The sequence below is a fragment of the Oncorhynchus mykiss genome, chromosome 11 (genome assembly GCF_057628025.1).
Source record: "Oncorhynchus mykiss isolate SJ-2025 chromosome 11, ASM5762802v1, whole genome shotgun sequence".
Lineage (NCBI taxonomy): Eukaryota > Metazoa > Chordata > Actinopteri > Salmoniformes > Salmonidae > Oncorhynchus > Oncorhynchus mykiss.
The window spans coordinates 70,562,025-70,585,000 of record NC_143032.1 but is presented as its reverse complement, the minus strand read 5'-3'; the positions used below and the strand labels follow the sequence as shown (position 1 = coordinate 70,585,000).

General features: G+C 43.3%; 1 protein-coding gene across 1 annotated transcript in view; it reads right to left on the bottom strand.

Moving 5' to 3' along the window:
* The window catches only part of LOC110535101 (protein patched homolog 1), a 150,026-nt gene that overhangs the window by 90,961 nt on the left and 36,089 nt on the right, over nt 1–22,976 (bottom strand). The window contains exons 3-7 of the mRNA XM_036936201.2: nt 4,821–5,010; nt 4,543–4,612; nt 4,201–4,292; nt 1,411–1,612; nt 1,157–1,278 (exon numbers count right to left, since the gene is read on the bottom strand). Of these exons, the coding sequence (XP_036792096.2) occupies nt 1,157–1,278; nt 1,411–1,612; nt 4,201–4,292; nt 4,543–4,612; nt 4,821–5,010 (676 nt within the window). The remainder of the gene's footprint in view (nt 1–1,156; nt 1,279–1,410; nt 1,613–4,200; nt 4,293–4,542; nt 4,613–4,820; nt 5,011–22,976) is intronic.

Below are 22,976 nucleotides of genomic sequence, written 5' to 3'. Positions count from 1 at the left end.
TTCTTGGTTGGTGAGTGGACCCCAGACCTCACAATCATAAAGGGCTATAACTGATTCAAATATTTTTTGCCAGTTCCTAATTGGTATGTTGAGTATTATGTTCCTTTTGATGGCATAGAATGCCCTTCTTGCCATGTCTCTCAGATCGTTCACAGCTTTGTGAAAATTACCTGTGGCGCTGATGTTAAGGTCGAGGTATGCATTGTTTTTTTGTGTGCTCTAGGGCAACTGTGTCTAGATGGAATTTTGGAACAACATTATTATTATTTTTTGTTTAAAGGGGTGGATCAGCTAAATATTGAGGAAATAATATTGGTTCCATCAATGTAATTGTCTGCATCATTTCCAATCCCCCATATATTTTGGGGGTAAATATATATATATCCATACACACATGCATATATATACACATATATACATACACATACCTATATAGACATACATACTTTTTAAAAGAATATACCTTTATTATTATTCCCCGCAAACCCTACCGCCGATCCCCCAATTCGAGTAAACTAATAAACACTTCTGCTTTTACCTTCAATTTATACATCTTATATACATTTTACATTCACAGTCTATTTTCCAATAGTTATTTTTTGTTTGTTTTTAGTCCTTCCTCTATTTCTGATGTCCATCCAGTTTGTAACTCTGCTATTTCACAAAAGTTCTGAACCTATATACATTTTACAGACCCCGTATGCTTTACATTGGTTATCTTGTTATTAATCCCACCCTTCAGCTCCATTCAACCCCTCCCATCTATCTCTCAACATCATCCATTTTGGATTTCTATTTGCCATATATTTTTCAACGGTGCTGTTATGCTTCAAAAAAGTATTGAATCTTTCTATTCTCATAGCTTCTACAGATGGTAAATTAAAAATAAACATTTTTGCTAAAATAATTGTTATATTATTGATTGATTGACTATGGCTTTTCAAATCACCCAGTATTGCAGTCTGCAGCATTAGTTCTAGGCAAATGTTGCAATTCTTCAGCCATTCCTGGACCTGTGACCAAAAACACCATTATTTCTGTCTTACTGAGATAGACTGGCAGGGCCCAGGTCTGACAGAATCTGGGCAGAAGATCTAGGTGCTGATGTAGGCCCTCTCTGCTGTAGGCCCTCTCTCTCTATCTCTCTCTTTCCTACCTGAGTAGTGGTCCGGTGCCGTTCTTGGTGGTCCCCCCTACAATCAGCTCTTCCTGCCAGTGCATGTACTTCCTGGAGAGGCCATGGCAGCCGCCAGTCAGGATGCGAGCCAAGTCAAAGGGCTACAACACAACAACATAGTCAATGGGTCTGTGTCTGTATGGGTGTGTGCATGCATGTGTACAAACAGCATATACATGGATGTGTGTGCGCATATGTGTGCGTTTCTGCATCATGCGTGTGTGTGTGTGTACCTTGGTGGTGTTCTTGTTGGGGGCAGTGAGGGGACAGTCGGGGTCTTGGGGGTTGAGACAGGGCCGGTCCATGTAGCCATGTCCCACTTCAGCCTTCTCCAGCATCACCTCCCAGCTGTCTACCTGGACCTTCAGAGCCCGAAGCACTGTCAGGAACTCCTTGGGGTCAAAGTTGGTCCACTGCAGAGGGTGTGATATGCCACTAGGAGTGGTGGGTAGACACAACTCCAAATCACAGAAATCCACAATCTCCAACATCAAACCAACACTCCAGAAACAAAAACTCCAGAACTCAACACTCCAGAACTCAACACTCCAGAACCCAGCACTCCAGAGAGCAACATTTGTAAATCGTAGTTTCCAGAGCTATAGGCAGTGATGTGATCTGTGTGCTGGATTTGGTGTGTGATGCGATGTGTAAAATGTGTGATGTGAATAATGTATGATGTGATGTGTATAATGAGTGATGTGTATAATGTATGAAGTGTATAATGTGTGATGTGATGTGTATATTGTGTGACGTGTATAATGTATGATGTGTATAATGTGTGATGTGTATAATGTTTGATGTGTATAATGTGTGATGTGCATAATGAATGATGTGGATAATGTATGATGTGTATGATGTGTATAATGTATGATGTATATAATGTGTGATGTGTATTATTTGTGATGTGTACAATGTGTGATGAAATGTGTAGAATGTATGATGTGTAGAATGTGTGGTGTGTATAATGTGTGGAGTGTATAATGTGTGATGTGTATAATGTGTCAAATGTGTGGTGTGTAATGTGTGATGTGTAGAATGTGTGGTGTGAAGAAAATAAAGTATGATATGTAGAATGTATGGTGTGTATAATGTGTGATGTGTATAATGTGTGATGTGATGTGTATAAAGTATGATATGTAGAATGTATGATGTGTATAATGTATGATGTGTATAATGTGTGATGTGTATAATGTATGATGTGTATAATGTATGATATGAATAATGAGTGATGTGAATAATGTGTGATGTGTATTATGTATGATGTGTATAATGTATGTGTATAATGTGATGTGTATAAAGTATGATATGTAGAATGTATGATGTGTATAATGTATGATGTGTATAATGAGTGATGTGTATAATTGTTGATGTGTATAATGTGTGATGTGTATAATGAGTGATGTGTATAATGAGTGATGTTTATAATGAGTGATGTGTGTAATGTGTGATGTGTATAATGAGTGATGTGTGTAGTGAGTGATGTGTATAATGAGTAATGTGTATAATGAGTGATGTGTATAATGAGTGATGTGTATAGTGAGTGATGTGTATAATGAGTGATGTGTATAATGAGTGATGTGTGTAGTGAGTGATGTGTATAATGAGTAATGTGTATAATGTGTGATGTGTATAATGAGTGATGTGTATAATGAGTGATGTTTATAATGAGTGATGTGTGTGATGTGTGATGTGTATAATGAGTGATGTGTGTAGTGAGTGATGTGTATAATGAGTAATGTGTATAATGAGTGATGTGTATAATGAGTGATGTGTATAGTGAGTGATGTGTATAATGAGTGATGTGTATAATGAGTGATGTGTGTAGTGAGTGATGTGTATAATGAGTGATGTGTATAATGAGTGATGTGTATAATGAGTGATGTGTATAATGAGTGATGTTTATAATGAGTGATGTTTATAATGAGTGATGTTTATAATGAGTGATGTGTATAATGAGTGATGTGTGTAATGAGTGATGTGTATAATGAGTGATGTGTGTAGTGAGTGATGTGTATAATGAGTGACGTGTATAATGAGTGATGTTTATAATGAGTGATGTGTGTAATGAGTGATGTGTATAATGAGTGATGTGTATAATGAGTGATGTGTATAATGAGTGATGTTTATAATGAGTGATATTTATAATGAGTGATGTTTATAATGAGTGATGTGTATAATGAGTGATGTGTATAACGAGTGATGTTTATAATGAGTGATGTGTATAATGAGTGATGTGTATAATGAGTGATGTTTATAATGAGTGATGTTTATAATGAGTGATGTTTATAATGAGTGATGTGTATAATGAGTGATGTGTATAATGAGTGATGTGTGTAATGAGTGATGTGTATAATGAGTGATGTGTGTAGTGAGTGATGTGTATAATGAGTGATGTGTATAATGAGTGATGTTTATAATGAGTGATGTGTGTAATGAGTGATGTGTATAATGAGTGATGTGTATAATGAGTGATGTTTATAATGAGTGATGTGTATAATGAGTGATGTTTATAATGAGTGATGTTTATAATGAGTGATGTGTATAATGAGTGATGTGTATAATGAGTGATGTTTATAATGAGTGATGTTTATAATGAGTGATGTTTATAATGAGTGATGTGTATAATGAGTGATGTGTATAATGAGTGATGTTTATAATGAGTGATGTTTATAATGAGTGTTGTTTATAATGAGTGATGTGTATAATGAGTGATGTTTATAATGAGTGATGTGTATAATGAGTGATGTTTATAATGAGTGATGTTTATAATGAGTGATGTGTATAATGAGTGATGTGTATAATGAGTGATGTTTATAATGAGTGATGTGTATAATGAGTGATGTGTATAATGAGTGATGTGTATAATGAGTGATGTTTATAATGAGTGATGTTTATAATGAGTGATGTGTATAATGAGTGATGTGTATAATGAGTGATGTGTATAATGAGTGATGTTTATAATGAGTGATGTGTATAATGAGTGATGTGTATAATGAGTGATGTGTGTAATGTGTACTCACGGGAGGTAGACCAATCCAGACTGGAGCTTGGCTCCCTCCCAGAAACAGTCCAGCGGAGTGATGATGAGACAGGGGTGGAGCTTTTCAATGATCTGACAGGAGAATGCAGACACCATGTTACCACTGATGCTATAATCAGTACAGTAGAACATCACATTATACTAACATCACATTATGGTTACATTAAATTATAGTAACATCACATGATAGTAACATCACAACAACAGCAGAAACCACGTGACCACTGACGCTCTACAACTACTAATCACATTCTATTCCACTGTATGAGAGGCAGTGTTTGGTGTAAAAAGAGAGAGACAAATTCAGTTCACTCATGCTTACCTGGTTCACAACATGAGCTTCAGTATCCATTTCTCCTGATTTGTAGCATAAATGTTCCAATTTCCATTGTCTGAAATGGAGGCATTCAATATATCACTTGCACAACAGCTTTGAACAATCTAAAACATAATTTGTTTGAATGTGTGTGTGTGTGTGTGTGTGTGTGTGTGTGTGTGTGTGTGTGTGTGTGTGTCACCTGTTATAGCGGCGAACGTGCACTCAGCTGGTGTGTGTGTGTATGCGTGCATGTAAGTACAGTGTGTGTGGGTGTGTGTTACCTGTTAAAGAGGTAAACGTGCACTTGGCTGGCACTGATGGCTGAGTCCAGGTGTTGTTGTAGCGCCTCCAAAGTGAGCACGTTAGCGCCCTCCTGGCGCGGTGCCTGAATCATCAGCTGGGGACTGAACATGGACTCCTCGCCCATCTTCAGACGTGTGTATTTCAGCTCCTGATTCACCCTGCCGCCCACTGCACACCAGAGTACAGACACACGGTCAGTATTGTATGTACACACACCAACACATATTACATACACAACTTTCAGAACCTGGTCTGATGTACAAAAACACACAACCTTCTATAACAAACTATAAAATCACATTAATGTATACATCAGCCTTCCTGAAAGAACAATAATGCATGTGATGACTTGTCAGCCCCGGTTACCAATATTTTTTTCAATAGCCTTAGAATGTCAGTACAGTGTCATAAAATGCCAGTCTCTACCTCAGTATTTGATCTCTGCCTCAGCCTTACAAAGACAAAAAAGGAGGGAGAAAGTCGTTCTTCCGTCCCCTTCCTCCCTCACTACCTAGCATGGTGGGGCTAAGCCCTGTACGTGAGCTCAGAGCCCCAACAGCTTCAAAAGCAGCTTTTCAGTACCAGCCATGCCTCTCTACCTCGCAAAGTCCTCCAAACCTGCTAGCCACGGCTTCGCTCTGACATACTGTTACATTTACATAAAGGTACAAGATAACACTATCCGTTTTTTCACTATAGGATGAGACATCATTGTCTCCAGCTCTGCCTCTGAAGGACAAGTCAGACCAATAGAACGTAAGCCGTATGCTGCAGGTAGCCGTCCTATCACTCCTGACCAGAGAACATCGGCCATCAATTCCTGTTGTTTTCAGATGATTCCACAAGTTAATCTACTGTGTATGGCCGACATCCATTCGTCCTGCTTAAAGCTCGAACCCCTATGTTGTGAAACAGCCACGTCCGTTTGGGATATTACAACAACAAAGAAGTCACTTCCTCGATCATCATTGCATGCGTGATAAAACAGCAGAATATCTACTAGAGCCCGACCAATTAATCGGAATGGCCGATTAATTAGGGCCGATTTCAAGTTTTCATAACAATCTGAAATCGGCATTTTTATGACGCAGATTTTGCCGATTTTTTTTGTACAACTTTATTTAACGAGGCAAGTCAGTTAAGAACACATTCTTATTTTCAATGACGGCCTAGGAACGGTGGGTTAACTGCCTTGTTCAGGGGCAGAACGACAGATTTTTACCTTGTCAGCTCAGGGATTCAATCTTGCAACCTTATGGTTAACTAGTCCAACGCTCTAACCACCTGCCTCACGAGGAGCCTGCCCGTTACACAAATGCAGTAAGAAGCCATGGTAAGTTGCTAGCTAGAATTAAACTTATCTTATAAAAAACAATCAATCAATCATAATCACTAGCTATAAATACACATGGTTGATGATATTACTATATCATACTATACTATATTACTAGTTTATCTAGCGTTGCATATAGTCGATGCGGTGCGCATTCGCGAAAAAGGACTTTCGTTGCTCCAATGTGTACCTAACCATAAACATCAATGCCTTTCTTAAAATCAATACACAGAAGTATATATTTTTAAACCTGCATATTTAGCTAAAAGAACGGTAAGCAGGCAATACTAACCTGGTGAAATTGTCACTTCTCTCGTGTTCATTGCAAGCAGAGTCAGGGTACATGCAACAGTTTGGGCTGCCTTGCTCATTGTGAACTAATTTGCCAGAATTTTACGTAATTATGACATAACATTGAAGGTTGTGTAATGTTACAGCAATATTTAGACTTAGAGATGCCATCCCTGTTAGATAAAATACAGAATGGTTCCGTATTTCACTGAAATAATAAACGTTTTGTTTTCGAAATGATAGTTTCCAAAGGTTCGTATTTCTGTGTGTTATTATGTTATTATTAAGTCTATGATTTGATAGAGCAGTCTGACTGAGTGATGGTAGGCACCAGCAGGCTCGTACGCATTCATTCAAACATAACTTTTGTGCATTTCGCCAGCAGCTCTTTGCAATGCTTGAAGCATTTCGCTGTTTATGACTTCAAGCCTATCAACTCCCGAGATTAGGCTGGTGTAAACGATGTGAAATGGCTAGATAGTTAGCGGGGTGCGTGATAATAGCGTTTCAAACGTCACTCGCTCTGAAACTTGGAGTAGTTGTTCCCCTTGCTCTGCATGGGTAACGCTGCTTCGAGGGTGGCTGTTGTCGATGTATAATACAAATGGTATAGAGAGAAATAGTCCTATAATTCCTATAATAACTACAACCTAAAACTTCTTGCTTAGAAACACCATGCTTAGAAACACCATTATAAATAGCAGGCCTGAGTTAACCAAAGACTGGCGGTGACATGCTTTTTACTGCTCACTCCCTCTTCTCCCCTCATCTACATAAACCTACATGGAACTGATTTACCGACACCTGCATGGAACTGATCTAACTACACCTGCATGGAACTGATCTACCTACACCTGTATGGAACTGATCTAACTATACCTGCATGGAACTGATCTACCTACACCTACATGGAACTGATCTAACTACACCTGCATGGAACTGATCTACCTACACCTGCATGGAACTGATCGACCTACACCTACATGGAACTGATCTACCTACACCTGCATGGAACTGATCTAACTACACCTGCATGGAACTGATCTAACTACACCTACATAGAACTGATCTACCTAAACCTGCATGGAACTGATCTACCTACACCTGCATGGAACTGATCTAACTACACCAGCATGGAACTGATCTACCTACACCTACATGGAACTGATCTACCTACACCTACATGGAGCTGATCTACCTACACCTGCATGGAACTGATCTACCTACACCTGCATGGAACTGATCTAACTACACCTGCATGGACCGGATCTAACTACACCTACATAGAACTGATCTACCTACACCTAAGTGGAACTGATCTAACTACACCTACATGGAACTGATCTAACTACACCTGCATGGAACTGATCTAACTACACCTGCATGGAACTGATCTACCTACACCTGCATGGAACTGATCTACCTACACCTGCATGGAACTGATCCACCAACACCTGCATGGAACTGATCTAACTACACCTACATAGAACTGATCTACCTTCACCTACGTGGAACTGATCTAACTACACCTACATGGAACTGATCTAACTACACCTGCATGGAACTGATCTAACTACACCTGCATGGAACTGATCTAACTACACCTGCATGGAACTGATCTAACTACACCTGCATGGAACTGATCTAACTACACCTGCATGTAACTGATCTACCTACACCTGCATGGAACTGATCTACCTACACCTACATGGAACTGATTTACCTACACCTACATGGAACTGATCTAACTACATCTACATAGAACTGATTTAACTACACCTACATTGAACTTATCTACCTACACCTACATGGAACTTATCTACCTACACCTGCATTGAACTGATCTAACTACACCTGCATTGAACTGATCTAACTACACCTGCATGGAACTGATCTACCTACACCTACATGGAACTTATCTACCTACACCTACATGGAACTTATCTACCCACACCTGCATTGAACTGATCTAACTACACCTGCATTGAACTGATCTAACTACACCTACATAGAACTGATTTACCTACACCTACATGGAACTGATCTAACTACATCTACATAGAACTGATTTACCTACACCTGCATGGAACTGATCTAACTACACCTACATGGAACTTATCTACCTACACCTACATGGAACTTATCTACCTACACCTGCATTGAACTGATCTAACTACACCTGCACTGAACTGATCTAACTACACCTGCATGGAACTGATCTAACTACACCTGCATGGAACTGATCTACCTACACCTACATGGAACTGCTCTACCTACACCTGCATGGAACTGATCTACCTAAACCTGCATGGAACTGATCTACCTAAACCTGCATGGAACTGATCTAACTACACCTGCATGGAACTGATCTACCTACACCTGCATGGACCTGATCTACCTACACCTGCATGGAACTGATCTAACTACACCTGCATGGAACTGATCTACCTACACCTACATGGAACTGATCTACCTACACCTACATGGAGCTGATCTACCTACACCTGCATGGAACTGATCAACCTGCACTTGCATGGACCTGATCTACCTACACCTGCATGGACCTGATCTACCTACACCTGCATGGAACTGATCTAACTACACCTGCATGGAAATGATCTACCTACACCTACATGGAACTGATCTACCTACACCTACATGGAACTGATCTAACTACACCTGCATGGAACTGATCTACCTACACCTGCATGGAACTGATCGACCTACACCTACATGGAACTGATCTACCTACACCTGCATGGAACTGATCTAACTACACCTGCATGGAACTGATCTAACTACACCTACATAGAACTGATCTACCTAAACCTGCATGGAACTGATCTACCTACACCTGCATGGAACTGATCTACCTGCACCTGCATGGAACTGATCTACCTACACCTGCATGGAACTGATCCACCAACACCTGCATGGAACTGATCTACCTACACCTGCATGGAACTGATCTACCTACACCTGCATGGACCTGATCTAACTACACCTACATAGAACTGATCTACCTACACCTACATGGAACTGATCTACCTACACCTACATGGAGCTGATCTACCTACACCTGCATGGAACTGATCTACCTGCACCTGCATGAAACTGATCTACCTACACCTGCATGGAACTGATCCACCAAAACCTGCATGGAACTGATCTACCTACACCTGCATGGAACTGATCTGCCTACACCTGCATGGACCTGATCTAACTACACCTACATAGAACTGATCTACCTACACCTACGTGGAACTGATCTAACTACACCTACATGGAACTGATCTAACTACACCTGCATGGAACTGATCTAACTACACCTGCATGGAACTGATCTACCTACACCTGCATGGAACTGATCTACCTACACCTGCATGGAACTGATCCACCAACACCTGCATGGAACTGATCTAACTACACCTACATAGAACTGATCTACCTTCACCTACGTGGAACTGATCTAACTACACCTACATGGAACTGATCTAACTACACCTGCATGGAACTGATCTACCTACACCTGCATGGAACTGATCTACCTACACCTACATGGAACTGATCTAACTACACCTGCATGGAACTGATCTAACTACACCTGCATGGAACTGATCTAACTACACCTGCATGGAACTGATCTACCTACACCTGCATGGAACTGATCTACCTACACCTACATGGAACTGATTTACCTACACCTGCATGGAACTGATCTAACTACACATACATTGAACTTATCTACCTACACCTACATGGAACTTATCTACCTACACCTGCATTGAACTGATCTAACTACACCTGCATTGAACTGATCTAACTACACCTGCATGGAACTGATCTACCTACACCTACATGGAACTTATCTACCTACACCTACATGGAACTGATCTACCTACACCTACATGGAACTTATCTACCTACACCTGCATTGAACTGATCTAACTACACCTGCATTGAACTGATCTAACTACACCTGCATGGAACTGATCTACCTACACCTACATGGAACTGATCTACCTACACCTACATGGAACGTATCTACCTACACCTGCATTGAACTGATCTAACTACACCTGCATTGAACTGATCTAACTACACCTACATATAACTGATTTACCTACACCTACATGGAACTGATCTAACTACACCTACATAGAACTGATTTACCTACACCTGCATGGAACTGATCTAACTACACCTGCATGGAACTGATCTAACTACACCTACATGGAACTGATCTACCTACACCTACATGGAGCTGATCTACCTACACCTGCATGGAACTGATCTACCTGCACTTGCATGGACCTGATCTACCTACACCTGCATGGACCTGATCTACCTACACCTGCATGGAACTGATCTAACTACACCTGCATGGAACTGATCTACCTACACCTACATGGAACTGATCTACCTACACCTACATGGAACTGATCTAACTACACCTGCATGGAACTGATTTACCTACACCTGCATGGAACTGATCTAACTACACCTACATGGAACTGATCTACCTACACCTGCATGGAACTGATCTAACTACACCTGCATGGAACTGATCTAACTACACCAGCATGGAACTGATCTACCTACACCTACATGGAACTGATCTACCTACACCTACATGGAACTTATCTACCTACACCTGCATTGAACTGATCTACCTGCACCTGCATGGAACTGATCTACCTACACCTGCATGGAACTGATCTAACTACACCAGCATGGAACTGATCTACCTACACCTACATGGAACTGATCTACCTACACCTACATGGAACTGATCTAACTACACCTGCATGGAACTGATCTACCTACACCTGCATGGAACTGATCTACCTACACCTGCATGGACCTGATCTAACTACACCTACATAGAACTGATCTACCTACACCTACGTGGAACTGATCTATCTACACCTACATGGAACTGATCTAACTACACCTGCATGGAACTGATCTAACTACACCTGCATGGAACTAATCTACCTACACCTGCATGGAACTGATCTACCTACACCTGCATGGAACTGATCCACCAACACCTGCATGGAACTGATCTAACTACACCTACATAGAACTGATCTACCTTCACCTACGTGGAACTGATCTAACTACACATACATGGAACTGATCGAACTACACCTGCATGGAACTGATCTAACTACACCTGCATGGAAATGATCTACCTACACCTGCATGGAACTGATCTACCTACACCTACATGGAACTGATATAACTACACCTGCATGGAACTGATCTAACTACACCTGCATGGAACTGATCTAACTACACCTGCATGGAACTGATCTACCTACACCTGCATGGAACTGATCTACCTACACCTACATGGAACTGACTTACCTACACCTGCATGGAACTGAACTACACCTACATTGAACTTATCTACCTACACCTACATGGAACGTATCTACCTACACCTGCATGGAACTGATCTAACTACACCTGCATTACACTGATCTAACTACACCTGCATGGAACTGATCTACCTACACCTACATGGAACTGATCTACCTACACCTACATGGAACTGATTTACCTACACCTGCATGGAACTGATCTAACTACACCTACATTGAACTTATCAACCTACACCTACATGGAACTTATCTACCTACACCTGCATTGAACTGATCTAACTACACCTACATATAACTGATTTACCTACACCTGCATGGAACTGATCTAACTACACCTACATGGAACTTATCTACCTACACCTACATGGAACTGATTTACCTACACCTACATGGAACTGATCTAACTACACCTACATAGAACTGATTTACCTACACCTGCATGGAACTGATCTAACTACACCTACATGGAACTTGTCTACCTACACCTACATGGAACTTATCTACCTACACCTGCATTGAACTGATCTAACTACACCTGCATTGAACTGATCTAACTACACCTGCATGGAACTGATCTACCTACACCTACATGGAACTGATCTAACTACACCTGCATGGAACTGATCTACCTACACCTGCATGGACCTGATCTACCTACACCTGCATGGAACTGATCTAACTACATCTGCATGGAACTGATCTACCTACACCTACATGGAACTGATCTACCTACACCTACATGGAGCTGATCTACCTACACCTGCATGGAACTGATCTACCTGCACTTGCATGGACCTGATCTACCTACACCTGCATGGAACTGATCTAACTACACCAGCATGGAACTGATCTACCTACACCTGCATGGACCTGATCTACCTACACCTACATGGAACTGATCTACCTGCAACTCATAGAACTGATATACCTACAACTCGTGTGTGTGTGTGTGTGTGTGTGTGTGTGTGTGTGTGTGTGTGTGTGTGTGTGTGTGTCCTGTCCAGAAACAGTGTAACATGTATTGTGGTTGCTCATGGTTACACTGTACAGTGCCTTGCGAAAGTATTCGGCCCCCTTGAACTTTGCGACCTTTTGCCACATTTCAGGTTTCAAACATAAAGATATAAAACTGTATTTTTTTGTGAAGAATCAACAACAAGTGGGACACAATCATGAAGTGGAACGACATTTATTGGATATTTCAAACTTTTTTAACAAATCAAAAACTGAAAAATTGGGCGTGCAAAATTATTCAGCCCCCTTAAGTTAATACTTTGTAGCGCCACCTTTTGCTGCGATTACAGCTGTAAGTCGCTTGGGGTATGTCTCTATCAGTTTTGCACATCGAGAGACTGACATTTTTTCCCATTCCTCCTTGCAAAACAGCTCGAGCTCAGTGAGGTTGGATGGAGAGCATTTGTGAACAGCAGTTTTCAGTTCTTTCCACAGATTCTCGATTGGATTCAGGTCTGGACTTTGACTTGGCCATTCTAACACCTGGATATGTTTAGTTTTGAACCATTCCATTGTAGATTTTGCTTTATGTTTTGGATCATTGTCTTGTTGGAAGACAAATCTCCGTCCCAGTCTCAGGTCTTTTGCAAACTCCATCAGGTTTTCTTCCAGAATGGTCCTGTATTTGGCTCCATCCATCTTCCCATCAATTTTAACCATATTCCCTGTCCCTGCTGAAGAAAAGCAGGCCCAAACCATGATGCTGCCACCACCATGTTTGACAGTGGGGATGGTGTGTTCAGGGTGATGAGCTGTGTTGCTTTTACGCCAAACATAACGTTTTGCATTGTTGCCAAAAAGTTCAATTTTGGTTTCATCTGACCAGAGCACCTTCTTCCACATGTTTGGTGTGTCTCCCAGGTGGCTTGTGGCAAACTTTAAACAACACTTTTTATGGATGTCTTTAAGAAATGGCTTTCTTCTTGCCACTCTTCCATAAAGGCCAGATTTGTGCAATATACGACTGATTGTTGTCCTATGGACAGAGTCTTCCACCTCAGCTGTAGATCTCTGCAGTTCATCCAGAGTGATCATGGGCCTCTTGGCTGCATCTCTGATCAGTCTTCTCCTTGTATGAGCTGAAAGTTTAGAGGGACGGCCAGGTCTTGGTAGATTTGCAGTGGTCTGATACTCCTTCCATTTCAATATTATCGCTTGCACAGTGCTCCTTGGGATGTTTAAAGCTTGGGAAATCTTTTTGTATCCAAATCTGGCTTTAAACTTCTTCACAACAGTATCTCGGACCTGCCTGGTGTGTTCCTTGTTCTTCATGATGCTCTCTGCGCTTTTAACGGACCTCTGAGACTATCACAGTGCAGGTGCATTTATACGGAGACTTGATTACACACATGTGGATTGTATTTATCATCATTAGTCATTTAGGTCAACATTGGATCATTCAGAGATCCTCACTGAACTTCTGGAGGGAGTTTGCTGCACTGAAAGTAAAGGGGCTGAATAATTTTGCACGCCCAATTTTTCAGTTTTTAATTTGTTAAAAAAGTTTGAAATATCCAATAAATGTCGTTCCACTTCATGATTGTGTCCCACTTATTGTTGATTCTTCACAAAAAAATACAGTTTTATATCTTTATGTTTGAAGCCTGAAATGTGGCAAAAGGTCGCAAAGTTCAAGGGGGCCGAATACTTTCGCAAGGCACTGTACATCCAGCAGTAACCCTAGCCCTACGTGCAGCATGATAATGAGCAAGTGCAATACTTGTTAACCTAAACTTGAATTATGACACAGATATAAGGAGTCAAGAGGCTCTTCAGTCTGCAAGGAGTCACCGAAAGGATATCAACAAACTGACCAATCAAAATGGTGCAAAACAGTCCAATGTTCACTTCACAGGGTTGCAAAGTTTTGGGGTCAGCACTCGCCGAGCCTCAGGGTGAAATTAACACCCCAGTTGGAACAAAGAGGTGTGTGTGTGTGTGTGTGTGTGTGTGTGTGTGTGTGTGTGTGTGTGTGTGTGTGTGTGTGTGTGTGTGTGTGCGTGTGTGTGTGTGTGTGTGTGTGTGTGTAACTGTGTGTGTAACTGTGTGTGTAACTGTGTGTGTAACTGTGTGTGTGTGTAACTGTGTTCTATAATGACACATATTCACACGTTGTTGCTTTCGGCTTCGCATATCCCCAAGGTGTCTCCTTTCTACATAAACAGTTCTGACCTCCAACACAGGGCCAGGTCCTCTCTGACCTCCAACACAGGGCCAGGTCCTCTCTGACCTCCAACACAGGGCCAGGTCCTCTCTGACCTCCAACACAGGGCCAAGTCCTCTCTGACCTCCAACACAGGGCCAGGTCCTCTCTGACCTCCAACACAGGGCCAAGTCCTCTCTGACCTCCAACACAGGGCCAGGTCCTCTCTGACTTCCAACACAGGGCCAAGTCCTCTCTGACCTCCAACACAGGGCCAGGTCCTCTCTGACCTCCAACACAGGGCCAAGTCCTCTCTGACCTCCAACACAGGGCCAGGTCCTCTCTGACCTCCAACACAGGGCCAGGTCCTCTCTGACCTCCAACAGAGGACCAGGTCCTCTCTGACCTCCAACACAGGGCCAGGTCCTCTCTGACCTCCAACACAGGGCCAGGTCCTCTCTGACCTCAAACACAGGGCCAGGTCCTCTCTGACCTCCAACACAGGGCCAGGTCCTATGAGGGCCAGCTCCTCTCTGAACTCCTGACCTGTACTGTACTGTTCTCTGCTGTTCTGTGCTGTTCTGTGCTGTTCTGTACTGTGCTGTGCTGTTCTGTGCTGTTCTGTGCTGTTCTGTACTGTGCTGTGCTGTGCTGTGCTGTTCTGTATTGTGCTGTTCTGTAATGTGCTGTTCTGTGCAGTTCTGTAATGTGATGTTCTGTTCTGTGCAGATCTGTTCTGTACTGTGCTGTGCTGAACTGTTCTCTGCTGTGCTATTCTGTGCTGTTCTGTACTGTGCTGTTCTTTGCATTTCTGTGCTGTTCTATACTGGGCTGTGGTGTTCTGTGATGGGCTGTGCTGTGCAGTTCTGGGCTGTGCTGTGCTGTGGTGTGTTGACTAGACTAGAGTAGAGTCACAACATAGGGTTCCCATAGCCAGTGAGTCAGTCTCCTCCACAACACAGGGTTCCCCTAGCCAGTCAGTTAGTCTCCTCCACAACATAGGGCTCCCCCAGTCAGTGAGTCAGTCTCCTCCACAACATAGGGTTCCCCTAGTCAGTGAGTCGGTCTCAACAACATAGGGTTCCCCAGTCAGTCAGTCTCCTGCACAACATTGGGTTCCCCAGCCAGTCAGTCTCCTCCACAACATAGGGTTCCCCCAGTCATTGAGTCAATCTCCTCAACAACACAGGGTTCCCCCAGTCAGTCAGTGAGTCAGTCTCCTCAACAACATAGGGTTCCCCAGTCAGTCAGTGAGTCAGTCTCCTCAACAACATAGGGTTCCCCCAGTCAGTGAGTCAGTCTCCTTCACAACATGGGGTTCCCTCATCAGTCAGTCGTCTCCTCTACAACATAGGGTTCCCCAAGTCAGTGAGTCAGTCTCCTCAGCAACATAGGGTTCCCCAGTCAGTGAGTCAGTCTCCTCCACAGCATAGGGATCCCCAGTCAGTGAGTCAATCTCTTACACAACATGGGGTTCCCCTAGCCAGTCAATCAGTCTCCTCCACAACATAGGGTTCCCCCAGTCAGTCAGTCTCCTCAAGTACATAGAGTTCCCTCAGTCAGTCAGTCTCCTCCACAGCATTGGGTTCCCACAGTCAATGAGTCAGTCTCCTCCGCAACATAGGGTTCCCCCAGTCAGTGAGTCAGTCTCCACAACAACATATGGTTCCCCCAGTCAGTGAGTCAGTCTCCTCAACAACATAGGGTTCCACAGTCAGTCAGCCAACCAGTCTCCTCCACAACACAGGGTTCCCCTAGCCAGTCAGTCAGTCTCCTCCACAACATAGGGTTCCCCCAGTCAGTGAGTCAGTCTCCTCCACAACATAGGGTTCCCTCAGCCAGTCAGTCAGTCAGTCAGTCAATCTCTTCCACAACACAGGGTTCCCCAGTCAGTCAGTCTCCTGTCATCTTCACGACAGCCATGCTGCAGTTCACGCTTACCCCACCACTTCTTAATAGAAAAACAGCACACATCCACCAATGCCAACGGAACAAGGCAGTGTGTGTGTGTGTGTGTGTGTGTGTGTGTGTGTGTGTGTGTGTGTGTGTGTGTGTGTGTGTGTGTGTGTGTGTGTGTGTGTGTGTGACTGTGTTCCGAGCCTTCAGTGAGGGCATTCAGTTTGTTGCATAACATTAACCCCTAGTCCCCGCTATTCTCAAACCAGGGGGGGTGGGGAGAGGAGAGAGCATGTAAAAGGGGGGAGAGGAGAGAGCAGAACAGAGGGGGGGAAGAGGAGAGAGCAGGTAAAATGGGGGAGGTAGAGACCAGGTAAAAGGAGGGGGAGAGGAGAGAGCAGGTAAAAGGAGGGGGAGAGGAGAGAGCAGGTAAAAGGAGGGGGAGAGGAGGGAGCAGGTAAAAGGGAGGAGAAGAGGAGAGAGCAGGTAAAAGTGGGGGAAGAGGAGAGAGCAGGTAAAAGGGAGGAGAAGAGGAGAGAGCAGGTAAAAGTGGGGGAAGAGGAGAGAGCAGGTAAAAGGGGGGAGGAGAGACCAGGTAAAAGGAGGGGGAGAGGAGAGAGCAGGTAAAGGGGGGGAGGAGAGACCAGGTAAAAGGAGGGGGAGAGGAGAGAGCAGATAAAAGGGAGGAGAAGAGGAGAGAGCAGGTAAAAGTGGGGGAAGAGGAGAGAGCAGGTAAAAGGGGGTGAAGGGGAGAGAGCATGTAAAAGGGGGGAGAAGAGGAGAGAGCATGTAAAAGGGGGAGAAGAGAAGGTAAAGAGTGGGAAGAGCAGGTAAAAGGGGGAGAAGAGGAAAGAGCAGGTAAAAGGGGGAGAAGAGGAGAGAGCAGGTAAAAGGGGGAGAAGAAGAGAAAGCAGGTAAAAGGGGGAGAAGAAGAGAAAGCAGGTAAAAGGGGGAGAAGAAGAGAAAGCAGGTAAAAGGGGGAGAAGAGGAGGAGAAGGGGGAGTGGAGAGAACAGGTAAAAGGGGGAGAAGAGGAGAGAGCAGGTGAAAGGGGGGGAAGTGGAGAGAGCAGGTAAAAGTGGGGAGAAGAGGAGAGAGCAGGTAAAAGGGGGGAAGAGGAGAGAGCAGGTAAAGCGGGGGAGAAGAGAAGGTAAAGAGGGGGAAGAGCAGGTAAAAGGGGGAGAAGAGGAGAGAGCAGGTAAAAGGGGGAGAAGTGGAGAGAGCAGGTAAAAGGGGGAGAAGTGGAGAGAGCAGGTAAAAGGGGGAGAAGTGGAGAGAGCAGGTAAAAGGGGGAGAAGAGAGCAAGTAAACGGAGGGAAGAGGAGAGAGCAGGTAAAAGGGGGAGAAGAGGAGAGAGCAGGTAAAAGGGGGAGAAGAGGAGAGAGCAGGTAAAAGGGGGAGAAGAGGAGAGAGCAGGTAAAAGGGGGAGAAGTGGAGAGAGCAGGTAAAAGGGGGAGAAGAAGAGAAAGCAGGTAAAAGGGGGGAGAAGAGGAGGAGAAGGGGGAGTGGAGAGAACAGGTAAAAGGGGGAGAAGAGGAGAGAGCAGGTGAAAGGGGGGGAAGAGGAGAGAGCAGGTAAAAGTGGGGAGAAGAGGAGAGAGCAGGTAAAAGGGGCGAAGAGGAGAGAGCAGGTAAAAGGGGGAGCAGGTGAAAGGGGGAGAAGAGGAGAGAAGAGGAGAGAGCAGGTAAAAGGGGGAGCAGGTGAAAGGGGGAGAAGAGGAGAGAGCAAGTAAAAGGGGGGAGAAGAGGAGAGAGCAAGTAAAAGGGGGGAGAAGAGGATAGAGCAGATAAAAGGGGGGAGAAGAGGAGAGAGCAAGTAAAAGGGGGGAGAAGAGGATAGAGCAGATAAAAGGGGGGAGAAGAGGAGAGAGCAAGAGCAAGTAAAAAGGGGGAGAAGAGGAGAGAGCGGGTAAAAGGGGGAGAAGAGGAGAGAGCAGGTAAAAGGGGGGAGAAGAGGAGAGAGCAGGTAAAAGGGGGGAGAAGAGGAGAGAGCAGGTAAAAGGGGGGAGAAGAGGAGAGAGCAGGTAAAAGGGGGGAGAAGAGGAGAGAGCAGGTAAAAGGGGGGAGAAGAGGAGAGAGCAGGTAAAAGGGGGGAGAAGAGGAGAGAGCAGGTAAAAGGGGGGAGAAGAGGAGAGAGCAGGTAAAAGGGGGGAGAAGAGGAGAGAGCAGGTAAAAGGGGGGAGAAGAGGAGAGAGCGGGTAAAAGGGGGGAGAATGGGATTCTAAGGGGCTGACATCACACCCCACCCAACCTCCCCCTCGTAGCTCGGCGGTCTTCTCTCTCTCTCTCTTTCTCTCTCTCTCTCTCTCACTCTCTCTCTCTCTCGCTCTCTCTCTTTCTCTCTCAATTCAAAGGGCTTTATTGACACAGGGAACGTATGTTAACATTGCCAAAGCAAGTGAAATAGATAATAAATAAAGTTAAATAAACAATCAAAAATAAACAGTAACAGCAACATTACACTCACAAAATTTCCAATTGAAGACATTTCAAATTTCATATTTCACGCAATAGATATGGGAGTTTATAACAATTATTTGGTGGTCTGTGTTATCTGAGGGAAATATGTGTCTCTAATATTGTCATACGTTTGGCAGGAGGTTAGGAAGTGCAGTTCAGTATCCACCTCATGTTGTGGGCAGTGTGCACATAGCCTGTTTTCTCTTGATTGCCAGGTCTGCCTACGTCAGCCTCTCTCAAAGCTCTCCTTAATTTTGGGTCAGTCACAGTGGTCAAGTATTCTGCCACTGTGTACTCTCTGTTTAGGGCCAAATAGCATTCTAGTATGCAATGTTTTTTTTGTTAATTATTTCCAATATTTCCAATAATCATATTTTTGTTGTCTCGTGATTTGGTTGGGTCTAATTGTGTTGCTGTCCTGGAGTTCTGTGGGGTCTGTTTGTGTTTGTGAATAGAGCCCCAAGACCCGCTTGCTAACGGGACTCTTCTCCAGGTTCATTTCTCTGTAGGTGATGGCTTTGTTATGGAAGGTTTGAGAATCACTTCCTTTTAGGTGGTTGTAGAATTTAACAGCTCTTTTCTGGATTTTGATAATTCTGCTCTGCATGCATTTTTGGTGTTTTACGTTGTACACAGAGGATATTTTTCCAGAATTCTGCATGCAGAGTCTCAATTTGGTATTTGTCCCATTTTGTGAATTATTTGTTGGTGAACAGACCTGAGACCTCACAACCATAAAGGGCAATGGGTTCTATAACTGATTCCAGTATTTTTAACCAGATCCTAATTGGGATGTCAAATTTGATGTTTCTTTTGATGGCGTAGAAGGCACTTCTTGCCTTGTCTCTCAGAACGTTCACAGCTTTGTGGAAGTTACCTGTGCAGCTGAAGTTTGGGTTGAGGTATGCATAGTTTTTTGTGTGCTCTAGAGCAATTGTGTCTAGATGGAATTTGTATTTGTGGCCCTGGCAACTGGACCTTTTTGGAACACTTTTATTTTTGTCTTACTGAGATTGACTGTTGGGGCCCAGGTCTGAGAATCTGTTTAGACGATCTAGGTGCTGCTGTAGGTCCTTGTTGGTTGGGGACAGAAGAACCAGATAATCAGCTAACAGTAGACATTTTGAATTCAGATTCTAGCAGGGTGAGGCCAGGTGCTGCAGACTGTTCTAGTGATCTCGCCAATTTGTTAATATATTTGTTGAAGAGAGTGGGGCTCAAGCTGCATCCCTGTCTCACACCATGGCTCTCTGGAAAGAAATGTGTGTGTTTTTGCCAATTTTAACAGCACACTTGTTGTTTGTGTACATGGATTTCATAATCTGCTATCCATTAATTTGTATAGCAGAACTTTGTACCAAATTGAGTCAAAAGCTTTTTTGAAATCAACAAAGCATGAGAAGATTTTGCCTTTGTTTTGGTTGGTTTGTTTGTCAATTAGGTTGTGCAGGGTGAATACATGGTCTGTGGTGCGGTAATTTGGTAAAAGCCCATTTGACATATGCTCAGTACTTTGTTTTCACTGAAGAAATGTATGAGTCTGCTGTTAATGATAATGCAGAGAATTTCCCCACGGTTGCTGTTGACGCATATCCCACAGTAGTTGTTGAGGTGAAATATGACTCCACTTTTGTGGATTGGGGTGATCAGTCCTTGGTTTTAAATATTGGGGAACATGTCAGAGCTGGAATTTGTGGTCTGTATATTTTATTATTTAATTGAGGATACCATCAAGACCAGAGGTCTTTTTAGGTTGGAGGGTTTGTATTTTGTCCTGTAGTGCATTCAATGTAATTTGAAAATCCGGTGGGTTCTGGTAGTCTTCAATAGTTGATTCTAAGTATTGTATTTGATCACGTATATGTTTTGCTGTTTGTTCTTTGTTATAGAGCCAAAAAGATTGTAGGAGTGGTTTATCCATACATCTCAGTTTTGTATTGATACAGTGCATCTGGTAAGTATTCAGACCCCATCATTTTTTTTCACATTTTGTTACGTTACAGCCTTATTCTGAAAATGATTCAATTATTTATTTTTCTCAACAATCTACACACATGATGAAAAAGTGAAAAACGTTTTTTAGACATTTTTGAAAATTTATTAGAAATAAAAACAGAAATCCTTATTTAAATAAGTTTTCAGACCCTTTGCTATGAGACTCGAAATTGAGCTCAAGTGCATCCTCTTTCCATTGATCATTCTTGAGATGTTTCTACAAGTTAATTGGATTCCATCTGAGATAAAAACAATTTGATTGGACATGATTTGAAAAGGCAAACGCCTGTCTATATAAAGTCCCACAGTTGACAGTGCATGTTAGAGCAAAAACCAAGCCACAAGGTCAAAGGAATAGAGCTGGATTGTGTCGAGGCACAGATCTGGGGAAAGGTACAAAAAACGTCTGCAGCATTGAAGGTCCCCAGGAAAACCCATGGCCTCCATCATTCTTAAATACAAGAAGTTTGGAACCACCAAGACTCTTCCTAGAGCTGGCCGCCCGGCCAAACTCAGCAATCGTGAGAGAAGGGCCTTGGTCAAGGAGGTGATAAAGAACCATGGTCTCTGGCAGAGCTCCTCTGTGGAGATGGGAGAACCTTCCAGAAGGACAAACATCTCTGCAGCACTACACCAATCAGGCCTTTATGGTAGAGTGGCCTGATGGAAGCCACTTCTCAGTAAAAGGCACATGACAGCCCACTTGGAGTATGTCAAAGGGCACCTAAAGACTCTCAGACCATAAGAAACAAGATGTTCAGGTTTGATGAAACCAAGATTAAACTCTTTGGCCTGAATGCCAAGCGTCACATCTAGAGGAAACAAGGCAGCGCTCATCACCTGGCCAATATCATCCCTACGGTGAAGCATGGTGGTGCCAGCATCATGCTGTGGGGATGTTTTTCAGTGGAAGGGACTAGGAAAATAGTCAGGATCGAGGGAAAAAAGGAACGGAGCAGGGCCTCAGAGCGCTCAGGACCTCAGACTGGGTCGAAGGTTCAACTTCCAACAGGACAACAACCCTAAGGACACAGCCAAGACAACACAGGAGCGGCTTCGGGACTCTGAATGTCCTTGAGTGAACCAGCCAGACCTGATCAAACATCTCTGGAGAGACCTGAAAATAGCTGTGCAGCGATGCTCCCAATCCAACCTGACAGAGCTTGAGAGGATCTGCAGAGAACAATGGGAGAAACTCCCGAAATACAGGTGTAGCGTCAAACCCCAAAAGACTTGAGGCTGTAATCGCTGCCAAAGGTGCTTCAACAAAGTACTGAGTAAAGGGTCTGATGTGATATTTCCCCAAAAATGTATACATTTGCAAACATTTCTAAAAACCAGTTTAAAACTTCTTAAGGCTAAGGGGCAGTATTCGGAAGTTTGGATGACTGAGGTGCCCAAATTAAACTGCCTGTTACTCAGGCCCAGAAGCATATGCATGGTAGTATTGGATAGAAAACACTCTAAAATAATGTCTGTCAGTATAACAGAACTGATTTGCCAGGCAAAACCGCGAGGACAATCCATCCAGGAAAATGTTTTGGAGGTCATTGGACTTTCCATTGCTTTTCTATGGGAAAACCTAAATATTAGGACCCAGATTGCAGTTCCTAT